Source organism: Ceratotherium simum, chromosome 33 (assembly GCF_057802395.1).
Source record: "Ceratotherium simum simum isolate JZ-2026a chromosome 33, ASM5780239v1, whole genome shotgun sequence".
Lineage (NCBI taxonomy): Eukaryota > Metazoa > Chordata > Mammalia > Perissodactyla > Rhinocerotidae > Ceratotherium > Ceratotherium simum.
The window spans coordinates 41,785-57,014 of record NC_141932.1 but is presented as its reverse complement, the minus strand read 5'-3'; the positions used below and the strand labels follow the sequence as shown (position 1 = coordinate 57,014).

At 60.6% G+C, this 15,230-nt stretch overlaps 3 protein-coding genes across 5 annotated transcripts; 1 reads left to right on the top strand and 2 right to left on the bottom strand.

The window, feature by feature from the left end:
* Positions 1-344: 344 nt before the first annotated feature.
* TRIM28 (tripartite motif containing 28) lies at positions 345-6,675 on the top strand. Its single transcript, XM_087421962.1, has 17 exons — positions 345-960; positions 1,320-1,432; positions 1,662-1,794; positions 3,427-3,562; positions 3,648-3,764; positions 3,847-3,961; positions 4,083-4,229; positions 4,339-4,453; positions 4,539-4,645; positions 4,735-4,771; positions 4,856-4,901; positions 4,974-5,226; positions 5,318-5,637; positions 5,719-5,842; positions 5,933-6,019; positions 6,100-6,237; positions 6,329-6,675. The coding sequence occupies exons 1-17, from the start codon at positions 624-626 to the stop codon at positions 6,503-6,505; spliced, it is 2,502 nt and encodes an 833-aa protein (XP_087278088.1). The 5' UTR covers positions 345-623; the 3' UTR covers positions 6,506-6,675.
* A 661-nt stretch (positions 6,676-7,336) lies between these two features.
* Positions 7,337-10,267, bottom strand: CHMP2A (charged multivesicular body protein 2A). 3 transcript variants are annotated; one of them, XM_087422031.1, is made up of 6 exons: positions 10,111-10,267; positions 9,131-9,322; positions 8,025-8,204; positions 7,817-7,947; positions 7,667-7,728; positions 7,337-7,546 (listed from the first exon to the last, which is right to left on the bottom strand). In XM_087422031.1, exons 2-6 carry the CDS (start codon positions 9,296-9,298, stop codon positions 7,419-7,421), a joined length of 669 nt encoding a protein of 222 aa, XP_087278157.1. In that variant the 5' UTR covers positions 9,299-9,322; positions 10,111-10,267; the 3' UTR covers positions 7,337-7,418. The 3 variants fall into 3 exon arrangements, with proteins under 3 accessions (XP_087278157.1, XP_087278158.1, XP_087278159.1); XM_087422032.1 differs by having other exon boundaries at positions 9,131-9,427; positions 10,111-10,243; XM_087422033.1 differs by lacking the exon at positions 10,111-10,267 and adding an exon at positions 9,723-10,041.
* Positions 10,268-10,906: 639 nt separating this feature from the next.
* Positions 10,907-13,922, bottom strand: UBE2M (ubiquitin conjugating enzyme E2 M). The gene is made up of 6 exons (XM_004439134.3): positions 13,572-13,922; positions 12,253-12,347; positions 12,083-12,121; positions 11,888-11,991; positions 11,514-11,577; positions 10,907-11,430 (listed from the first exon to the last, which is right to left on the bottom strand). Exons 1-6 carry the CDS (start codon positions 13,678-13,680, stop codon positions 11,290-11,292), a joined length of 552 nt encoding a protein of 183 aa, XP_004439191.1. The 5' UTR covers positions 13,681-13,922; the 3' UTR covers positions 10,907-11,289.
* Between the last annotated feature and the right edge of the window lie 1,308 nt (positions 13,923-15,230).

Genomic DNA, 15,230 nt, shown 5'->3' with positions numbered 1-15,230 from the left:
GGGCCGGGATTGAGGTGGAGGCCCAGACTGCTAATACGCATGCGCACTATAGCGGCCTGGAGAAGGGGCTGGCTCGGAAGCACACCCTAGTAACTATGCGCGCGCCCCGCCCGCGGACTAGGTTGCGGCAGTGACGTCACAGATGCCCTGCCTCTGCCGCACGAGCGGCGCGGTGCTGGTGTAGGCGGAGGTAGGAGGACCCGGCTCAGGCGCATGCGTACTCGCGGCTTCGCCAGCGGCTGCCGACCCGAGCCCCGCCCCCGGGCGCAAGGCGCCTAGCGCGCCTGCGCGGCGGCGTCGGCGCCAGTTATTTCTGTCCCGCCCCCCAACAGCGGCTCTTTCTGCGAGCGGGCGCGAGGGTGAGCAGTTGTGCGAGTGGTGCGTGGCGCTGGTCTTGGCGGCCGCTGAGGAGGAAGCGCGGGCGTCGGCTGCGGGAGGCGAGCAGGCAGTGGGCGGCCAGTACTCGGTAGCGCCCCGCGCGCAGCGGGCGGCGGCCCAGGCGGCGCGTGGCGGCGCTCGGCCTCGCGGCGGCTGAGGCCCAGCCGTTGGCGGCGAGCGCGTCTGCGCCTGCGCGGCGGGACCCGCGCCCCTCCTCCTCCCTGGGCGCCCCCGGCGGCGTGTGAATGGCGGCCTCGGCGGCGGCGGCCTCGGCGGCGGCGGCGCCCGCCTCGGGCAGCCCCGGCCCGGGCGAGGGCTCGGCGGGCGGCGAAAAGCGCGCCGCAGCCTCCTCGGCCTCGGCCTCGGCCTCGGTTTCGGCCTCAGCGTCGTCACCCGCGGGGGGCGGCGGCGAGGCCCTGGAATTACTGGAGCACTGCGGCGTGTGCCGGGAGCGCTTGCGGCCCGAGAGGGAGCCGCGCCTGCTGCCCTGCTTGCACTCGGCCTGCAGCGCCTGCCTCGGGCCCGCGGCGCCCGCCGCCGCCAACAGCTCGGGGGACGGGGGTGCAGCGGGCGATGGCGCCGGTGAGTACGGGCTGGCCCCTCTCCCGACCACGCAGCGATTTATCCCAACTTGGCGCAGGGATTGGGGGCCTTACCTGCGTGGTGATGGCGGGGGATCGCCCGGGCGGGCCGATAGGGACCTGTACAGTGCTTGGCTGGATCGGGTGTGTAGTGGGGTCTGGGTCGGGCGCTGAGATGGAGCGTCTGGTTCAAGTTTGGTGAAGGGTCTGGTTCAAGTTTGGTGAAGGAAGGGTTTGGCTCCTGCCCCGGGAGGGGAGGGTCTGGCCTGGAATGGAATGGAGATTGGGGCCCTGTGCGGGGATGGGGTTACAGCCTGAATGTGAACGTGCAGTGGTCTTATTCCTTCCTGTTTTTCGCAGTGGTGGACTGTCCTGTGTGCAAGCAGCAATGTTTCTCCAAAGACATTGTGGAGAATTACTTTATGCGCGACAGTGGCAGCAAGGCTGCTTCCGACTCCCAGGATGCGAATCAGGTATCTCTTTCTCCATCAACTTCCAGGAAGCCTCAGGCCATGGGGAGGGGGGCACCAGCCCAGGAGCACGGTACCAACGGGAGATTTTATTCTCCCGACACTACAGCGGTCTGGGTAGGCTGTCTAGGCTAGGTAAAGGCAACACCTTGCTTCAGGTCTTAGTTCCTGGGATGTAAATGAGTATCTGTCTGGTGGTTCTGTCTTCTCTGATTCTGCCTTTGCCTAGCAGTGCTGCACTAGCTGTGAGGATAATGCTCCTGCCACCAGCTACTGTGTGGAGTGCTCTGAGCCATTGTGCGAGACGTGTGTGGAGGCACACCAGCGGGTGAAGTACACCAAGGACCACACCGTGCGCTCCACTGGTATGTAAGGCTGAGGGGGTGGCCCAGACTGTCTTCCTACATATGCCCTTAGCTGCTAGTGATGCAGGTTACAAGTGGTGAATGGGTCCCAGGGAAGTGCTTTAGGGGGTACCAGCTGAAGGGCCTGAGGGCAGAACTCAGAAATGGGGAGGTTGGGGCTCTGGTATGCAGTTTCTGCGTGTCTAGGTGGGTGGGGAAAGGCCACAGACAGGGCTGGGGAGCGCACAAGGGACCTCAGTACACACTGTCAGGGGAATGTACGAGAGTTTGAGGAAGCTCATTGGGATAGGCTCCAGTGGTGTAGGGACAGGCATGTGCAGTAAGGGAAACAAGGCATTTGGGGAAGGTTGTGAGGGGCCTCCTGGATCTGGGGTTCTCTGGCACTTGGTTTAAGGCTCTGTAGGGGAAAGTGAGGCTTCTGGGCCACAGTATGTTGACAAGCTGTGAGGGCCCTTAGACCATCATTGACAGTGAGTCTTAGAAGTGTTTTCTTTTTGCATTGTAGGTGTCTTACTCAAAGATCAGATAGGTATTTTTAGATTTTTTTGTGAATATGTTGGCAGTGGTACATTAAGGGGCTTGGGAGTCTTCTGAGTCTAGCCTGGTTTTTAGTCCAGAACTCCTTGTGAGTGGCATTTTGGTAGTTACACTGTGGTCTGTTCAGTTCAGAGGTAGGAAGATGAGGGTGGAGATGGTGGCTTTGGGGCATGAGGAGCCACGAGGGAAGGGCAGGGGTCTGCAGGGTGTCCTGGGTTCCAGACAAAGTTCAGGGTGCAGGGGGTGCAATATTGGAGGAGCCAAGGCCTGGCTGGTTTATGTTTCAATGTCATGTCTCAAGCCGAGTTGGTGTACCCAGCACATAATTGGGATTGGGGAGGAAAGAAGAGCAGATGTTACCAAACAGCCTTCTGATGGTGACAGGCTCTGTGTGTGTGTGTGGGGTCAGCATAGTATATTGGTCTCTTGGTATTACTCTGAGCACCAGGACCCTCCCTGTGGAGAGGGTGCCTGATACCTTTCTGAGTGTCCCGGTGTGATGTCTTATCTCTCCCAGCCTGGGAAGGCTTTGCAAGGCCTCCTGTGGGCCTGTGGGTTATAAGAAGTCAACACTCTTCTCTTAGCAGAGGAGAGGGGAGGTCACCAAGCATTGCTCCTAAGGAAATTGCCTGTCTCTAGGCCCTGATTTGCTCTCTGTCTGTGCCAGAAAGTGAATATTCTGCATGCTGGGTTGCCACAGTAGTCAGAATCCCCTTCTCTTCTGGACAGAACCTGCTGTGAGTGGAGGAGAAAGGGAGCCCACTGGGGGGTTTGGAGGAGGGTCTCTCCTGAGTGTCCACCTGGAGAAGATTTTAGTAGAGGGAACAGTAGAGGGGAGGTTTCTCCTGCCAGAGATCATCATCTTTACATTTTATGTTGTTACTGCCAGAAGCTGGAAGGAGGGGCAGGCTGGGACAGAGGGTTTTGAGAGCAAGGATCTGGGCTCTCAGGCCTGTGTTTCTCTGGCCACTGCTTCAGGGCCCTCTGGGTTTTCCCAACAGACAGCCCAGGACAGGCAGGAAGTGAGGCCCCAAGCCCTGTCTGCTCCTTGAGTGGCTGAGGGTAAGCTCCAGCCTCATGGTTCCTGTTCCCCAGGGCCTGCCAAGTCAAGGGACGGTGAGCGCACGGTGTACTGCAATGTGCACAAGCACGAGCCCCTTGTGCTGTTCTGCGAGAGCTGCGACACCCTCACCTGCCGGGACTGCCAGCTCAATGCCCACAAGGACCACCAGTGAGTCCTGAGGTAGGGTGGGTCAGTGGGTGGATGCTGCCTGTTCCTGTGCACAGTGTGCAGGACTACTTCTGTCTGCTCTCAGATACCAGTTTCTGGAGGATGCAGTGAGGAACCAGCGTAAGCTCCTGGCCTCGCTGGTGAAGCGCCTGGGGGACAAGCATGCGACATTGCAGAAGAACACCAAGGAGGTTCGCAGCTCGTAAGTGGAGATGCCAGGGTCATGGGGTTCCCTGGGTGAGCACCTGCCTGACTAGACCTGACTTGACCAACCCTGTCTCCAGGATCCGCCAAGTCTCTGACGTACAGAAGCGTGTGCAGGTGGATGTTAAGATGGCAATTCTGCAGATCATGAAGGAACTGAACAAGCGGGGCCGCGTGCTGGTCAACGATGCCCAGGTACTCCCCATGTACGAGGGAGGGTTCCTGGGCTCTCTGCTGGCTGCTGATGTCATCCTTGGGTGGGGAGGCATTCTAGTGCCCTCTTCTCTGGTCAACCTCGTTGCCCTTTCATCCACAGAAGGTAACTGAAGGGCAGCAGGAGCGCCTGGAGCGACAGCACTGGACCATGACCAAGATCCAGAAGCACCAGGAACACATCTTGCGTTTTGCCTCTTGGGCCCTGGAGAGTGACAACAACACAGCCCTGTTGCTCTCCAAGAAGCTGGTGTGTGCTGTGCTGGTGGCCACCCAGGTGGTGGGTTTCAGGGAGGTGCCTCCCAGCACCCTGGATCCCTGTTCGCTGCATTTATACTCAAGCACTGCCCCATCCCCAGATCTACTTTCAGCTGCACCGGGCCCTCAAGATGATCGTGGACCCTGTGGAGCCACATGGCGAGATGAAGTTCCAGTGGGACCTCAACGCCTGGACCAAAAGTGCGGAGGCCTTTGGTGAGTCTTTATCTTTCCCCGTGCTGTACCTTGTCACCATCCCAGGCACTGTGCCTCTTATGCTAATTTTATTTTCTTCCTATAGGCAAGATCGTGGCAGAGCGTCCTGGCACCAACTCGACAGGCCCTGCGCCCATGGCCCCTCCGCGGCCTCCAGGGCCCTTGAGCAAGCAGGGATCTGGCAGCAGCCAAGTGAGCAGGGGAGGGGGACTCTGGGGAGGAGAGGGGTGTGGGGTCCCATGGGATGCTTGCCTACTGAGGTTCAACTGTTTTGCCCGCAGCCCATGGAGGTGCAGGAAGGCTATGGCTTTGGGTCAGGTGAGTGGGTCTGCTTGGTAGGTGGGAGAGTTCCAGTGCCCTAGGTCTACCTTAACCTGCTGTCTCTCTTTCTGTCTTGAGCAGATGACCCTTATTCGAGTGCAGAGCCACATGTGTCAGGTGTGAAGCGGTGAGTGTGGCTATCGTTGGGTGGAGCAGGGTGGGCATAGGTATGGGTGCTCATGCCAAGCCGCACCAACAGGTCCCGCTCTGGGGAGGGTGAGGTGAGCGGCCTCATGCGCAAGGTACCACGGGTGAGCCTCGAGCGCCTGGACCTGGACCTCACGGCTGACAGCCAACCACCAGTATTCAAGGTGTTCCCAGGCAGCACCACTGAGGATTACAACCTCATTGTTATTGAGCGCGGTGCTGCAGCTGCTGCTGCTGGACAGCCTGGGACTGCGCCCCCTGGGGCCCCTGGAGCCCCACCCCTGCCTGGCATGGCCATTGTCAAGGTGAGCTTGCCCCAAGTGATCTTGGCTGGGAGATGGATGACGTCTGCTGTCCAGGCCTTCACTCTGTTGAACGTCCCTCACCGCCTTGCAGGAGGAAGAGACAGAGGCTGCTATTGGAGCCCCGCCTGCTGCCACTGAGGGCCCAGAGACCAAGCCTGTGCTGATGCCCCTGGCAGAGGGTCCTGGTGCTGAAGGCCCTCGCCTGGCCTCACCCAGTGGCAGTACGAGCTCAGGCCTGGAGGTGGTGGCTCCAGAGGGCACCTCAGCCCCAGCTGGTGGCCCAGGTGCCCTGGATGACAGTGCCACTATCTGCCGTGTCTGCCAGAAGCCAGGCGACCTGGTCATGTGCAACCAATGCGAGTTCTGCTTCCACCTGGATTGCCACCTGCCTGCCCTGCAGGATGTGCCAGGGTGGGAGGCTGTGTGGGGTCTCTGGGGGCTGGAGGGCAGGACCATGTCCTGTGCAGCACCCTCATTCTCTATTGCTTTCAGGGAGGAGTGGAGCTGCTCACTTTGCCATGTACTACCGGACCTGAAGGAGGAGGATGGCAACCTGAGCCTGGATGGTGGTGACAGCGCCGGTGTGGTGGCTAAGCTCTCGCCAGCCAACCAGCAGGTGAGGGCAGGGGCTCACTCCCTTGGGGGTTGCCCAGTAGTTTTACTCTCCTTGCCTCCATGGTTCTCATGTTTCCCGTAATGTTCATAGAAATGTGAGCGTGTCCTGCTGGCCCTGTTCTGCCATGAGCCCTGCCGGCCCCTGCACCAGCTGGCTACTGATTCCACCTTCTCCCTGGTGAGTCCTGGGACTTGGGAGGAGAGGAGGGGCAGGGGCTGCCTGGTCTCAACTTCAGCCTATGTGGCCTCTGCCTACAGGATCAGCCCGGTGGCACCCTGGACCTGACCCTGATCCGCGCCCGCCTCCAGGAGAAGTTGTCACCGCCCTACAGCTCCCCCCAGGAGTTTGCCCAGGATGTGGGCCGCATGTTCAAGCAGTTCAACAAGTTGACAGAGGTGAGCCTGTGGAGAATGGGGCTGTGGGCAGGGGGAAGGGAGATGGAGGGTAGGAGAGCTAGGACCCACCTACTGCAATCTGCTTGCCCAGGACAAGGCAGACGTGCAGTCCATCATCGGCCTGCAGCGCTTTTTTGAGACTCGCATGAATGAGGCCTTCGGTGACACCAAGTTTTCTGCTGTGCTGGTGGAGCCCCCGCCGCTGAGCCTGCCTGGTGCCAGCCTGAGTGCCCAGGAGTTGTCCAGTGGCCCTGGTGACGGCCCCTGAGGCATGGGCCCCTTGGGCCAGCCCAACATGGCTCTATTCTCAGTCCTGTCACTTCCCCCCCACCATCCTCTCTCTCCAGTGGCCTGGCTCCCACTCCTTGGTGGCCCCATACCCTAGCCCCTCACTATATGGTTTTTACTTCTGTGGATTTAATAAAAACTTCACCAGTTCCTCAGGCCTTGGTTGGTGGGGACAGGGGTCCTGGGGCCCGGTCTTCACTTGCATCAATCTCTCACCAAGCCCTGATGGGCTGAGTAGGGGTGGAGGCACTTGTCTCCACCTGAGCATCCCTCCTGGGCCCTTCCCAGTGTGGGGGGTGCCTCAGATGGGTGGGAGGGTCACAAGGAGCACTGAGGCTGTTGGGGGTGCTCTGTAGCTGAGCAGGCAGGGTGAAGCCCCAGGTATGTGCTACATGGTGTCCACATTTCTGATTGCTTTCTGTAGTTCAGTGTAACCATTTCTCATGACCAGGTGAGCTAAGACTCCCAATGGGCCAAGCTGAACTGGGTACTGTATTCCTGGCAGACAGACCTGCACTCCCAGGGAATCAGGAGCCACCTTGGGGATGATGGTGTTGAGGCCAAGGCATGGGAGGCCCCAAAGGGGTGTTGGAGCAGGGCCTATCGCTGACCTTCAGTGTGCTTGGCCTGTCCACCCCTGTCCCAAACTGGGAAACCATCCACCCCCCCTCTATCCCATACCCCAGTTGATCTGGCACTTGTCCCTGTGCCACCCATGCTAAGTGCCCCCTACTAAGCCCTGCCTGAGTGACTCCTGCCCCAAGAGACCCTAGCTCGGCCCACATCAGGCCAGTCACACAAGCCCAGGAACTAGTGTCCAATCTCTTTTATTACAGGAAGGGAACAGTGAAAATGCTGGGCATCCACTGGCCCCCTGGGGTGGCATGGAGTGGTCAGTCCCTCCGCAGGTTCTTGAGCCGCTCCTCCAGGTCTGCATCAGCATCGACTAGGGCTGATGCTGCGGCCTCTGCTTTCTTCCCATTGGCAGCCACACTGAGTGAGCCTCCAGTGGAAGGGAGGTCTGCAGAGAGAAGGGGTTAGGAGGAGAGCCCCTGTGGGAAGAAGTGATGCTGGGAGAGGGAGGGTCTGGGGCTGTGGCTGGGCTGTGAGTGGGAGAGGGCCCAAGGCTTGGAGCACTCACTTGACAGCTCATCTGTCAGGCTCAGTCCCAGCTCATCCAGGACCTGGGACACAACAGCATCACTAGGGAAGAAAGAAGAGGAACTCTGAGGGCAAGGGACGTGGGAGGGCCTGGTATCCATACCCACACTCCCACCTGGTGTCCCCGAACCTCTCCTCTTCGTCTTCCTCATCACCCATAGCATCATCAATGGCGTCGTTCATCATCTCCTCCTTCATGTCCATGATCTCTGCCTGCCGCTCAAACTCCATCATGATCTTCTGGATCTGGGGCAACTTCAGCTGGAAGTGGGGGGAGAGTGAGTCTAGTCCCTGAATTTGAGGGGGGGGGGTAGGGAGGGGGATCGGGAGAGACGCACCTGTCTGTTCATGGTGCCCATGGCCTTGGTGACGCCCTTCATGGCTTGCGCCATTGAGTTGTTAGACTTGAGTGTCTGGATCTTGAGGGACACAGCCTGGATGTTGGCCCGCATCAACACAAACTTGCGCACATAGCGCCGCGTGCGTACCAGGTCTTTTGCCATGATGCGCACGGCGTCCTGAACGGACAAAGGTGGCAGAGACCGGGCCATGGGAATATGCTCACTCCCATTCCACCATTCCCACTGAGGCTTTAGGACCTCCGTGTGCCTAAACTTAGTGGTCACTGTTCCCTCTCTCTTGCCAACCTCACTTTCAAGCCTCTTGTGGAGTGGTCACCAGTCCACAAACTCCTCTAAGGTTCTCCTCACCTCTTGGACCCATAAATGATTGAAGGAAGGGCTCACTTTTTAGGGGTCCTTTTCCCTCCATGTCTGGAGTCACTCCCTTGACTTAGAACATCCATTCCTGAATTTCTATCCTGGCCGAAGACTCTGCCTCTCCCTTCACTTCACACAGGCCCTCAATCTCTTGATCTCAAATCACACATAAACCTGTCCAAAACTCAGCTTTTGATTTCCTCCCCAAACCTCTTACTTGCCTTGCCCATCCCAGGAAATGGGACCTCCTCAGCCCAGCTGCTAGGGCCAAGGCTCTGTCACCCATGGTAGGCTCTGCTCCCTACTGGTTCAGGCTGTCTCCGTCTCTTCTCTCACTGGCCTCTAGGTCCCACTGTATTCTATGTGAAGTCTCTTGCAGTAAACTCTTCGACTTAGTTCCCACTGTGGTCCACGATTCCAAGTGCTCTGGCTTCCATCCACTCTGCTGAACTCACCTGTCACTCCCTCATCTAACACATTTTCTCCTCCATCTGCTTGACACACTTGCTGCTTGGATCTTCCCAGGCTCACTCTCCATTACTCAAGGTTTGGCTCTGACAGCACCTCCCTGAAGACAGCCTTTTTCAACCCCCCAACTAGGGAAGCCCTGCTCACCCATCACTCCATTTTCCTCGAAGCATCTATCTGTTGCTGTCCTGTCTGTCCTGCTTGCTGCAGCCACAGCACCTAGCCCTGTGTCCCAGCCTATGCCCAACCGAGCTCACCATCTGGCCCTGCTTGGCCATTTTCTTGATATCTGCAATGATTTTCTTCTCCTGAGTCTCTAGCTTCTGTCGCTCACGGTCCAGCTCTCGCATGGCACGGTTCAGGGCCCGCTGGTTCTGCCGCAGCAGCTCTTCCGGCGTCTTCCGGCGCCCAAACAACAGGTCCATGGAGGCAGGAGCCCGCTAGTGGGCCTGGGACAAATGCAAAGCCTAGATGTGGGGCAGCGGGGGACCCAGAAAGCGGGGAAGAGGCAGAGCCAGGATCACTGTGAAGGGGAGGAGGGACAGGCAGGGGGCCTGCAAAGTGGGAAGGGGCAAGCAGGGAGAGGAGGCATGAATGGAAAGCAAAAGAGCGCAGCCTAGAACATCAGGGTAGCCCCAGGGACACAACTGAAGACTTTACAATGTACCCACCCCAGCCTGTCCTCCCTCACAGTGTCCCCACGGAGGTTCAAGGCTTCAGCCTCCCTCTCCAGACTTGGGGGGTGAGGCCCTGTAGTCTCTGATGGGCTGAGACTAGAGGTGGACATATGTGGGAGCACTGGGGCATTTGGGACCCTGAGCGCCAAGGACAGGGCAGCTGTAGGGGTACCTGACGAGAGAGTTCAGGATGAGTGGAGGCCCTGAGTGCCAAGAACAGGGCCAGTGCGGCTCTGAAGCTAACAGCGTATGGATGGCATTCGGATTGGGGGGCCCTGAATGCTGAGGGAACCTGGGCGTGAAGAATACAGTCGGGGGGTGTTGGGGCACCCTGTACACCGAGGACGGGATGATAGGCGTTGGAGCGCCTTCTCCACTCAGGACAGAGTCTGGGGGCGTTGGGGCTCCTGTGCACCGAGGGCAAAGCGGCGTAGGGGGCCCTGATGACGAGGCCAGGGTCCCAGAGAAGGACGAGGCACTGGACGCCTCAGCGAAAAAGCCCTCGTTCGCCGCCGCCCACGCTCCCACCAGGGACCCGCAGTCCGGCAAGGGCCACTCACCGGAGCTGGGATAAGGGCCTGCTTCCGCTTCCGGGTCACACTACTGTCGCTCGGCTCGCGGGCCGCCCACCAACCACAGCCCCTCCGTTCTGTCGCCTCGACCGTCGCCGCCGTTTCCGGATTAAACGACCTGACGTCACACGCCCCACCGGCACCGGGAATGCTGGGAGGCGACAAGACCGCGCGTGCGCACAAGCCCTGGCACGGGCAGACGCCCAAGCGCATGCGCACTAGCTTCCGTTTCTCGGCAGCAGCCCTAGGGTGTTCCATAGGTTCGAGTCCCGCCCGAGGGAGCCGAGCCACGCCCAGAGTCCGGGGCCACGCGGGGATGGTGCAACTTCGGGTGCCTTCCGCTCAGCCACCCCTGAGGTCCCGCATCCCACCACGTCACCCACTAGAGGGCCCTGCTACCCCCAGGGACCTTGACTTCCCCCTAATGTTTCTGGACTTCAGGCACCTGGTAGCACCAAGCAGGGTTCTCCTCCGCGGGCACACCCATGGCAGAAGGAGCAGAGCTAGAAATGGAACCGACTTTCCTCTATGCTGGCATACCGGCCTGTAAGCCAGTGATTACTGGATCCTGCCCCTCCCTCATCCCAGAGTGGGATTCATCCCACTCAACCCAAGGCTTGGAGCCGGGTCCCCCACTACCCCCAGAGCTGCCCCAGCCACTGGGCAGCCTGCTGATGGGTACCCCAATGCCACCTGTGACCACACACCGCCCACCACTCTTGCCACCGGAGCCCTGGTGGACATCACCTGCCCCTCCCACCCCACAGAAAGAAGAGGCAGAGGCTATGCAGTAACATTCCCCTTTAATAGCCTGGTGGGACTTCCAGTGGTGGTGGTGGTGGTGGTGGTGCCAGGGCCCCAACCATCCAGTCCCCTTGGCCACCCACCCCAGTGCCCAGAGTGGGGAGCTGGACAGCACCCAGCAGGGGGCTAGACAAGCCAATTCATTTCCCATTGCTGAGTGGGTCGGGGGAGGCAGTGCCGACCTTAATCACATGGTGGTTAAAAAAAAAATAACTAGGAGCGGGTGGCAGGGAGGGGAGGCAAGGCCAGAGCATGGGATTCCCCCACCGGCTGCCCCATGCCCCCCACCTGTGGCCCCCAATAAATATTTGCAGGGGACGCCGGGGCTGGTGGCCCTGGCAGGGGCGGGTGCGCGTGCCAACCCTATTTCAGGCAGCGCTCGAAGTAGGTAGAGCCGATATAGCCACCCCGCATGGAGCGCTGCACGTTCTGCTCAAACAGCCGCCGGTTGTTCTGCAGGACCTCGGCGGCCTCCTTGTTCAATGGGTCTTCAGGGTTGGGCTCCTGTGGCCAGTATGGGTGGGGGTCAACAGGCCCAAGGGGCAGAGGGCCAACCTCCCCCAGCCCACCCACCCACCCCTACTCACCAAGAAGAGATACTGCAGGCCATAAATTATGGAGTTTATCGTAAGGACTGGCTTCCAGTCCTCTCTGTGGGCAGAGAGCATAAGCGTCAGGGGATTGGTGAGTGGGAGACTGTCACAGGCCCTGCAGGGACTGGACAGGTCAGGCCCAGTGCATGGGACAGTGCGGATATGAGAGGCTAGGTGGAGGACACAGAGCAAGACAGGTCAGGGAGAAAGCCAAGGTCAAGCCACGAAGAAAATAACAGGGAGATGAAGAGACAGAGGGACGCAGACCACAAGGGAGAGGGAAGGGACAGAGACTGTTGCAGTTTAAGGCCTTGAGAAGGGCCTGGCAGGCAGGGCTGGGGGCAGCAGTGGAGGGCCAGTGCCCTCACCTGAGGATGTTGAGGCAGACGTTGCCCTCGAGGTCAATGTTGGGGTGATAGACCATCGTCTCACACTTCACCTTGGGGGGGTCATGCGGGTAACCCTGGCCCACCTGGCTCCAGGAAAAGAGAGGGGAGGTGGATAGGTACCCTGGCAATTGCATTCTCAGCCCAGGGAGCCACCCCTGCCCACCTGGGACTCACCTTAAAACTGAACACAAACTTCCCACTCTTGTAGAATCCCTGTTGGGGGAGAGGAAAGGAAGGTGGTAGGGCCACATCCTGCAGGGCCTGGCAGGTGAACCAGGTCTCCCTACTCAAGGTGGGGCCTTTCCTAGGTCTGTGCCTGGGAGTTCAGCTGAGTGTGTCCTTACCTCATCAGGACAGATAACCAGCTTGAAGTTGAGGAGGTCGTCTGGATCTGAGAAGCTGATGTCACACGTTTTGGGCAGGTTCAGCTCGTTTATGTCTGGGTTTGCACAGCAGAGAAGGGGAACAAAGAGAAGAAAAGGGAGAGTGAGAGAAAGAAGGGTGCTCAAAGTAGGTGTGGGTTTTCAGCAGAGCCCCCATGGCCTCCTCCAGGACTCCCAGGACTGTCCTGGGCTGTGCCCCACATCCCCAACCCTCTCCCTGCTCTTTCCACTCCCCAGTCTCCAGGCAAGCTCTTCTGGATCTACAACACACCCCAAACATGCATCTTCAATTGTGGCTGTACCCTAGCTCCCGGCCCAGGATAATCAACAACTCTTCTGAATGCACCCAAATCCCAGCACCCAACAGCCGGGTCACCTCAACCCAGCTCCCAAATGCCCCCACTCCTACGTAGCCCCCAAGAGCCTCTGACTACCGCAAACCCCAAGATCCCTAGCCATAACCTCCACTTTATAGTAGACACTGCTGGTCCCCACCTGTCAACCCAAACTCAAGGACCCTGCTCCCCCATACCCTAAATCATCCCCTCACCAATCCCGGACCCCCACTGGCCCTCCTCTCCTCTCTCTGCCTGTCATCCCAAATCCAGGTTCCCATTTGAACCCTAGACCTGTGAGTCCACAGTCCCCGTATGCTATACTACTCTGTCTGACTCAGATTCCCAACATCTTCAGCAGGATAGTCTAAATCTAACATCACTATTTCCAATCCCCGGTACCCACTATCCCTCCCTCCTCCACCTGTCACTCCAAACCCCAAACTGCCATGTGACCTCAGACCAACGATTCCCAGGCCCCAGAACCTACTCCACCCCATCTGACTCCCCCCAGTGACCCCAACATAATACACTAAATCCTCCCCGCCTCCTAGTCCCAATCCCTGGCCCCCATTATTATCATCTCTGCCTGTCACCCAGTTCCTATCTGACTCCCAGACTCTCGAGAGTCCCCAGCCCCCCACTCCCGCCCTCCACCACCTGACCCTCAAATTCCCCGTCCCCAATACCAGATGCCTAGTTTTCCGAATATCCTAAATGCCCCATTCTCGGCCCCCGATCTCTGAGCCCCCGGTAACTGCATTACCCCACCCCAGATCCCCCATCACCCCAACCCCCAGTCCCTGACCGCCGACCCCCACATCCGCGGCCCCCGTCTCTGACATCTCTGACCCCAGCCGACCGCATTACCCCACTCCTGACTCCTACATCACCCCACCCCAGGCCTTGACCATTAGCCCCTACCCCCATCCCCCGACCTCTTACCCTTCTGGATCCGCAGCTGCGCCGCCGACGCCTTCTTGCTGCTGCCCTTGGTGCCGCCCGCCGACTCCTCCTCCTTCTTCTGCTGCTTCAGCGAGAACAGCTTGATCATCCTGCCCCCGCCGCCGCCGCCGCCGCTGCGGGGCCCGGGACCCCGGCCACCCGGCCCCCCGCCGCCGCCGCTGCCGCTCGCGCTGCCTCTGCCACTCGGACTCGCCGCCGCGGCCTCCTCCGCTGCTGCCGCCGCCCGCCCGGCCTGCCGCGCCGCTCCGCGCCCACCGCGCGGCCCGCGTCGGCTCCCGTAGTCCGGCTCCGGCCTGGCCCGGCGCCTCGGGCTCACTCGGCGGCGCTCGGGCCGACTCGGCTGTTCTCGGGTCGCTCGGCCCCGCCCCCACCAGCCGCTCCCTCCTCCCCCTCGCCCGCTCAGGTCTCCTCAGGCTCAGCTGAGGCTGCGGACGCGGGCTTCTTGGGCCGTGCCGCTTCCCCGCTCACTCGCTCCCTCCGCAAGGGGGTTGCGGCTCGAGATGGAAAGAGGAGGCGGCAGCCGTGTAGTGGTGGAGGCCCGGCTTCCGGGGCAGCAGCGGCTTCGGCGCGGCGGTCTGCAACGGCCTCGGGCGCCGCACCGCTTCGGATATTTCCGCCGCCTGCCCGCTTCGGCTCTTCCTGCCCGGCCTGCACTCTGCGCCTGCGCAGCCGCCGCCGCCGCCGCCGCCCCGCGTTGCTCAGCGATGGGGCTTGGGGTTCGGTTTCCTTCGGCTGGGCTCGAGTATTTCCGATCGTACAGGCCGTCCCGCGGTCACTTCCGGGGACTCTCGCGGGTCCAGGAAGGGGGCGGCGCCGCCGCCATTTTTAAGTGGGGCAAATGCTGGCCACTTCGTTCGCGGTCCGGCCATTCGCACTTTCACGTGTGCAGACCGCCGCGGGGTTGGATCATACGAGGTCCTTGCCCACCCCGGAGGTGACAGACAGAGGCAGAGGGATCGCGGCAGGCTAGAGCCTGGGCGAGGCCGGGGGCGTCGTCCAGAGGGTGCGGGGTCGAGCACCCTCGGTGTCCCATCGCAAAGCCAAAGAACTCCCTCGCGGGGATTCTGGTTGAGGTCAACTACAAAATAAAGCATGTATTGTGCCAGAGAGTGGTAAGCACCAAGGAGGTTTACACGGGTGGACACCTGGGAGACGGGACGTGGGGCGGAACCGCTCTTGGCGCGGGTCCCGAGTTCTAGCGGAGGCGCACTACGATCTTCCGCCGTCCGCGCGGGCAGATGTGGGCGGGCCCAGCCTTCTTTCCAATCACAGCTCTGCGTGCTTCGAAGGGCCGGAGGGAGGGGCGCGGGGCAGTTCTGCGACTTCCGGCTGTCACCACGGAAGCCGTCAGGCGGTGAGCGGCGCCGCGAGGGCCTGCTGCGGCGGGAGGCCGCGCCGGTGGGGGCTGCCAGGACTCTGCCGCTCAGCCCTTAGGCGTCCAAGTGCGGCCCCCGTGGCACGTCCCCTCCCATCCCTGAGGCGACGTGCCGTCACCTCCAGGAGCTCTGTGGGAGAAGTGGTCCCTCTTGGGGCCGCGCTGGGATGGGGCAGGGTGCTCATGGGCTCCTCTCAGCCGTCGACCCGGCCCGGGCCTTCGGTCCTCACCTCGGCGGAGTGGCCCTGACGCCCTCTCAGCCC

Excerpts from the sequence above, each read along its gene's own strand:
- TRIM28 (XM_087421962.1), top strand. The coding sequence starts at position 624 with ATGGCGGCCTCGGCGGCGGCGGCCTCGGCGGCGGCGGCGCCCGCCTCG. Across the intron at positions 1,433-1,661 it reads ACTCCCAGGATGCGAATCAG|TGCTGCACTAGCTGTGAGGA; the intron begins GTATCTCTTTCT and ends TTTGCCTAGCAG. Across the intron at positions 4,454-4,538 it reads CAAAAGTGCGGAGGCCTTTG|GCAAGATCGTGGCAGAGCGT; the intron begins GTGAGTCTTTAT and ends TTCTTCCTATAG.
- CHMP2A (XM_087422031.1), bottom strand. The coding sequence starts at position 9,298 with ATGGACCTGTTGTTTGGGCGCCGGAAGACGCCGGAAGAGCTGCTGCGG. Across the intron at positions 8,205-9,130 it reads TGGCCAAGCAGGGCCAGATG|GACGCCGTGCGCATCATGGC; the intron begins GTGAGCTCGGTT and ends TTGTCCGTTCAG. Across the intron at positions 7,729-7,816 it reads GAGGAAGACGAAGAGGAGAG|TGATGCTGTTGTGTCCCAGG; the intron begins GTTCGGGGACAC and ends TTTCTTCCCTAG.
- UBE2M (XM_004439134.3), bottom strand. The coding sequence starts at position 13,680 with ATGATCAAGCTGTTCTCGCTGAAGCAGCAGAAGAAGGAGGAGGAGTCG. Across the intron at positions 12,348-13,571 it reads GCAGCTGCGGATCCAGAAGG|ACATAAACGAGCTGAACCTG; the intron begins GTAAGAGGTCGG and ends GTGCAAACCCAG. Across the intron at positions 11,578-11,887 it reads GTCTGCCTCAACATCCTCAG|AGAGGACTGGAAGCCAGTCC; the intron begins GTGAGGGCACTG and ends CTCTGCCCACAG.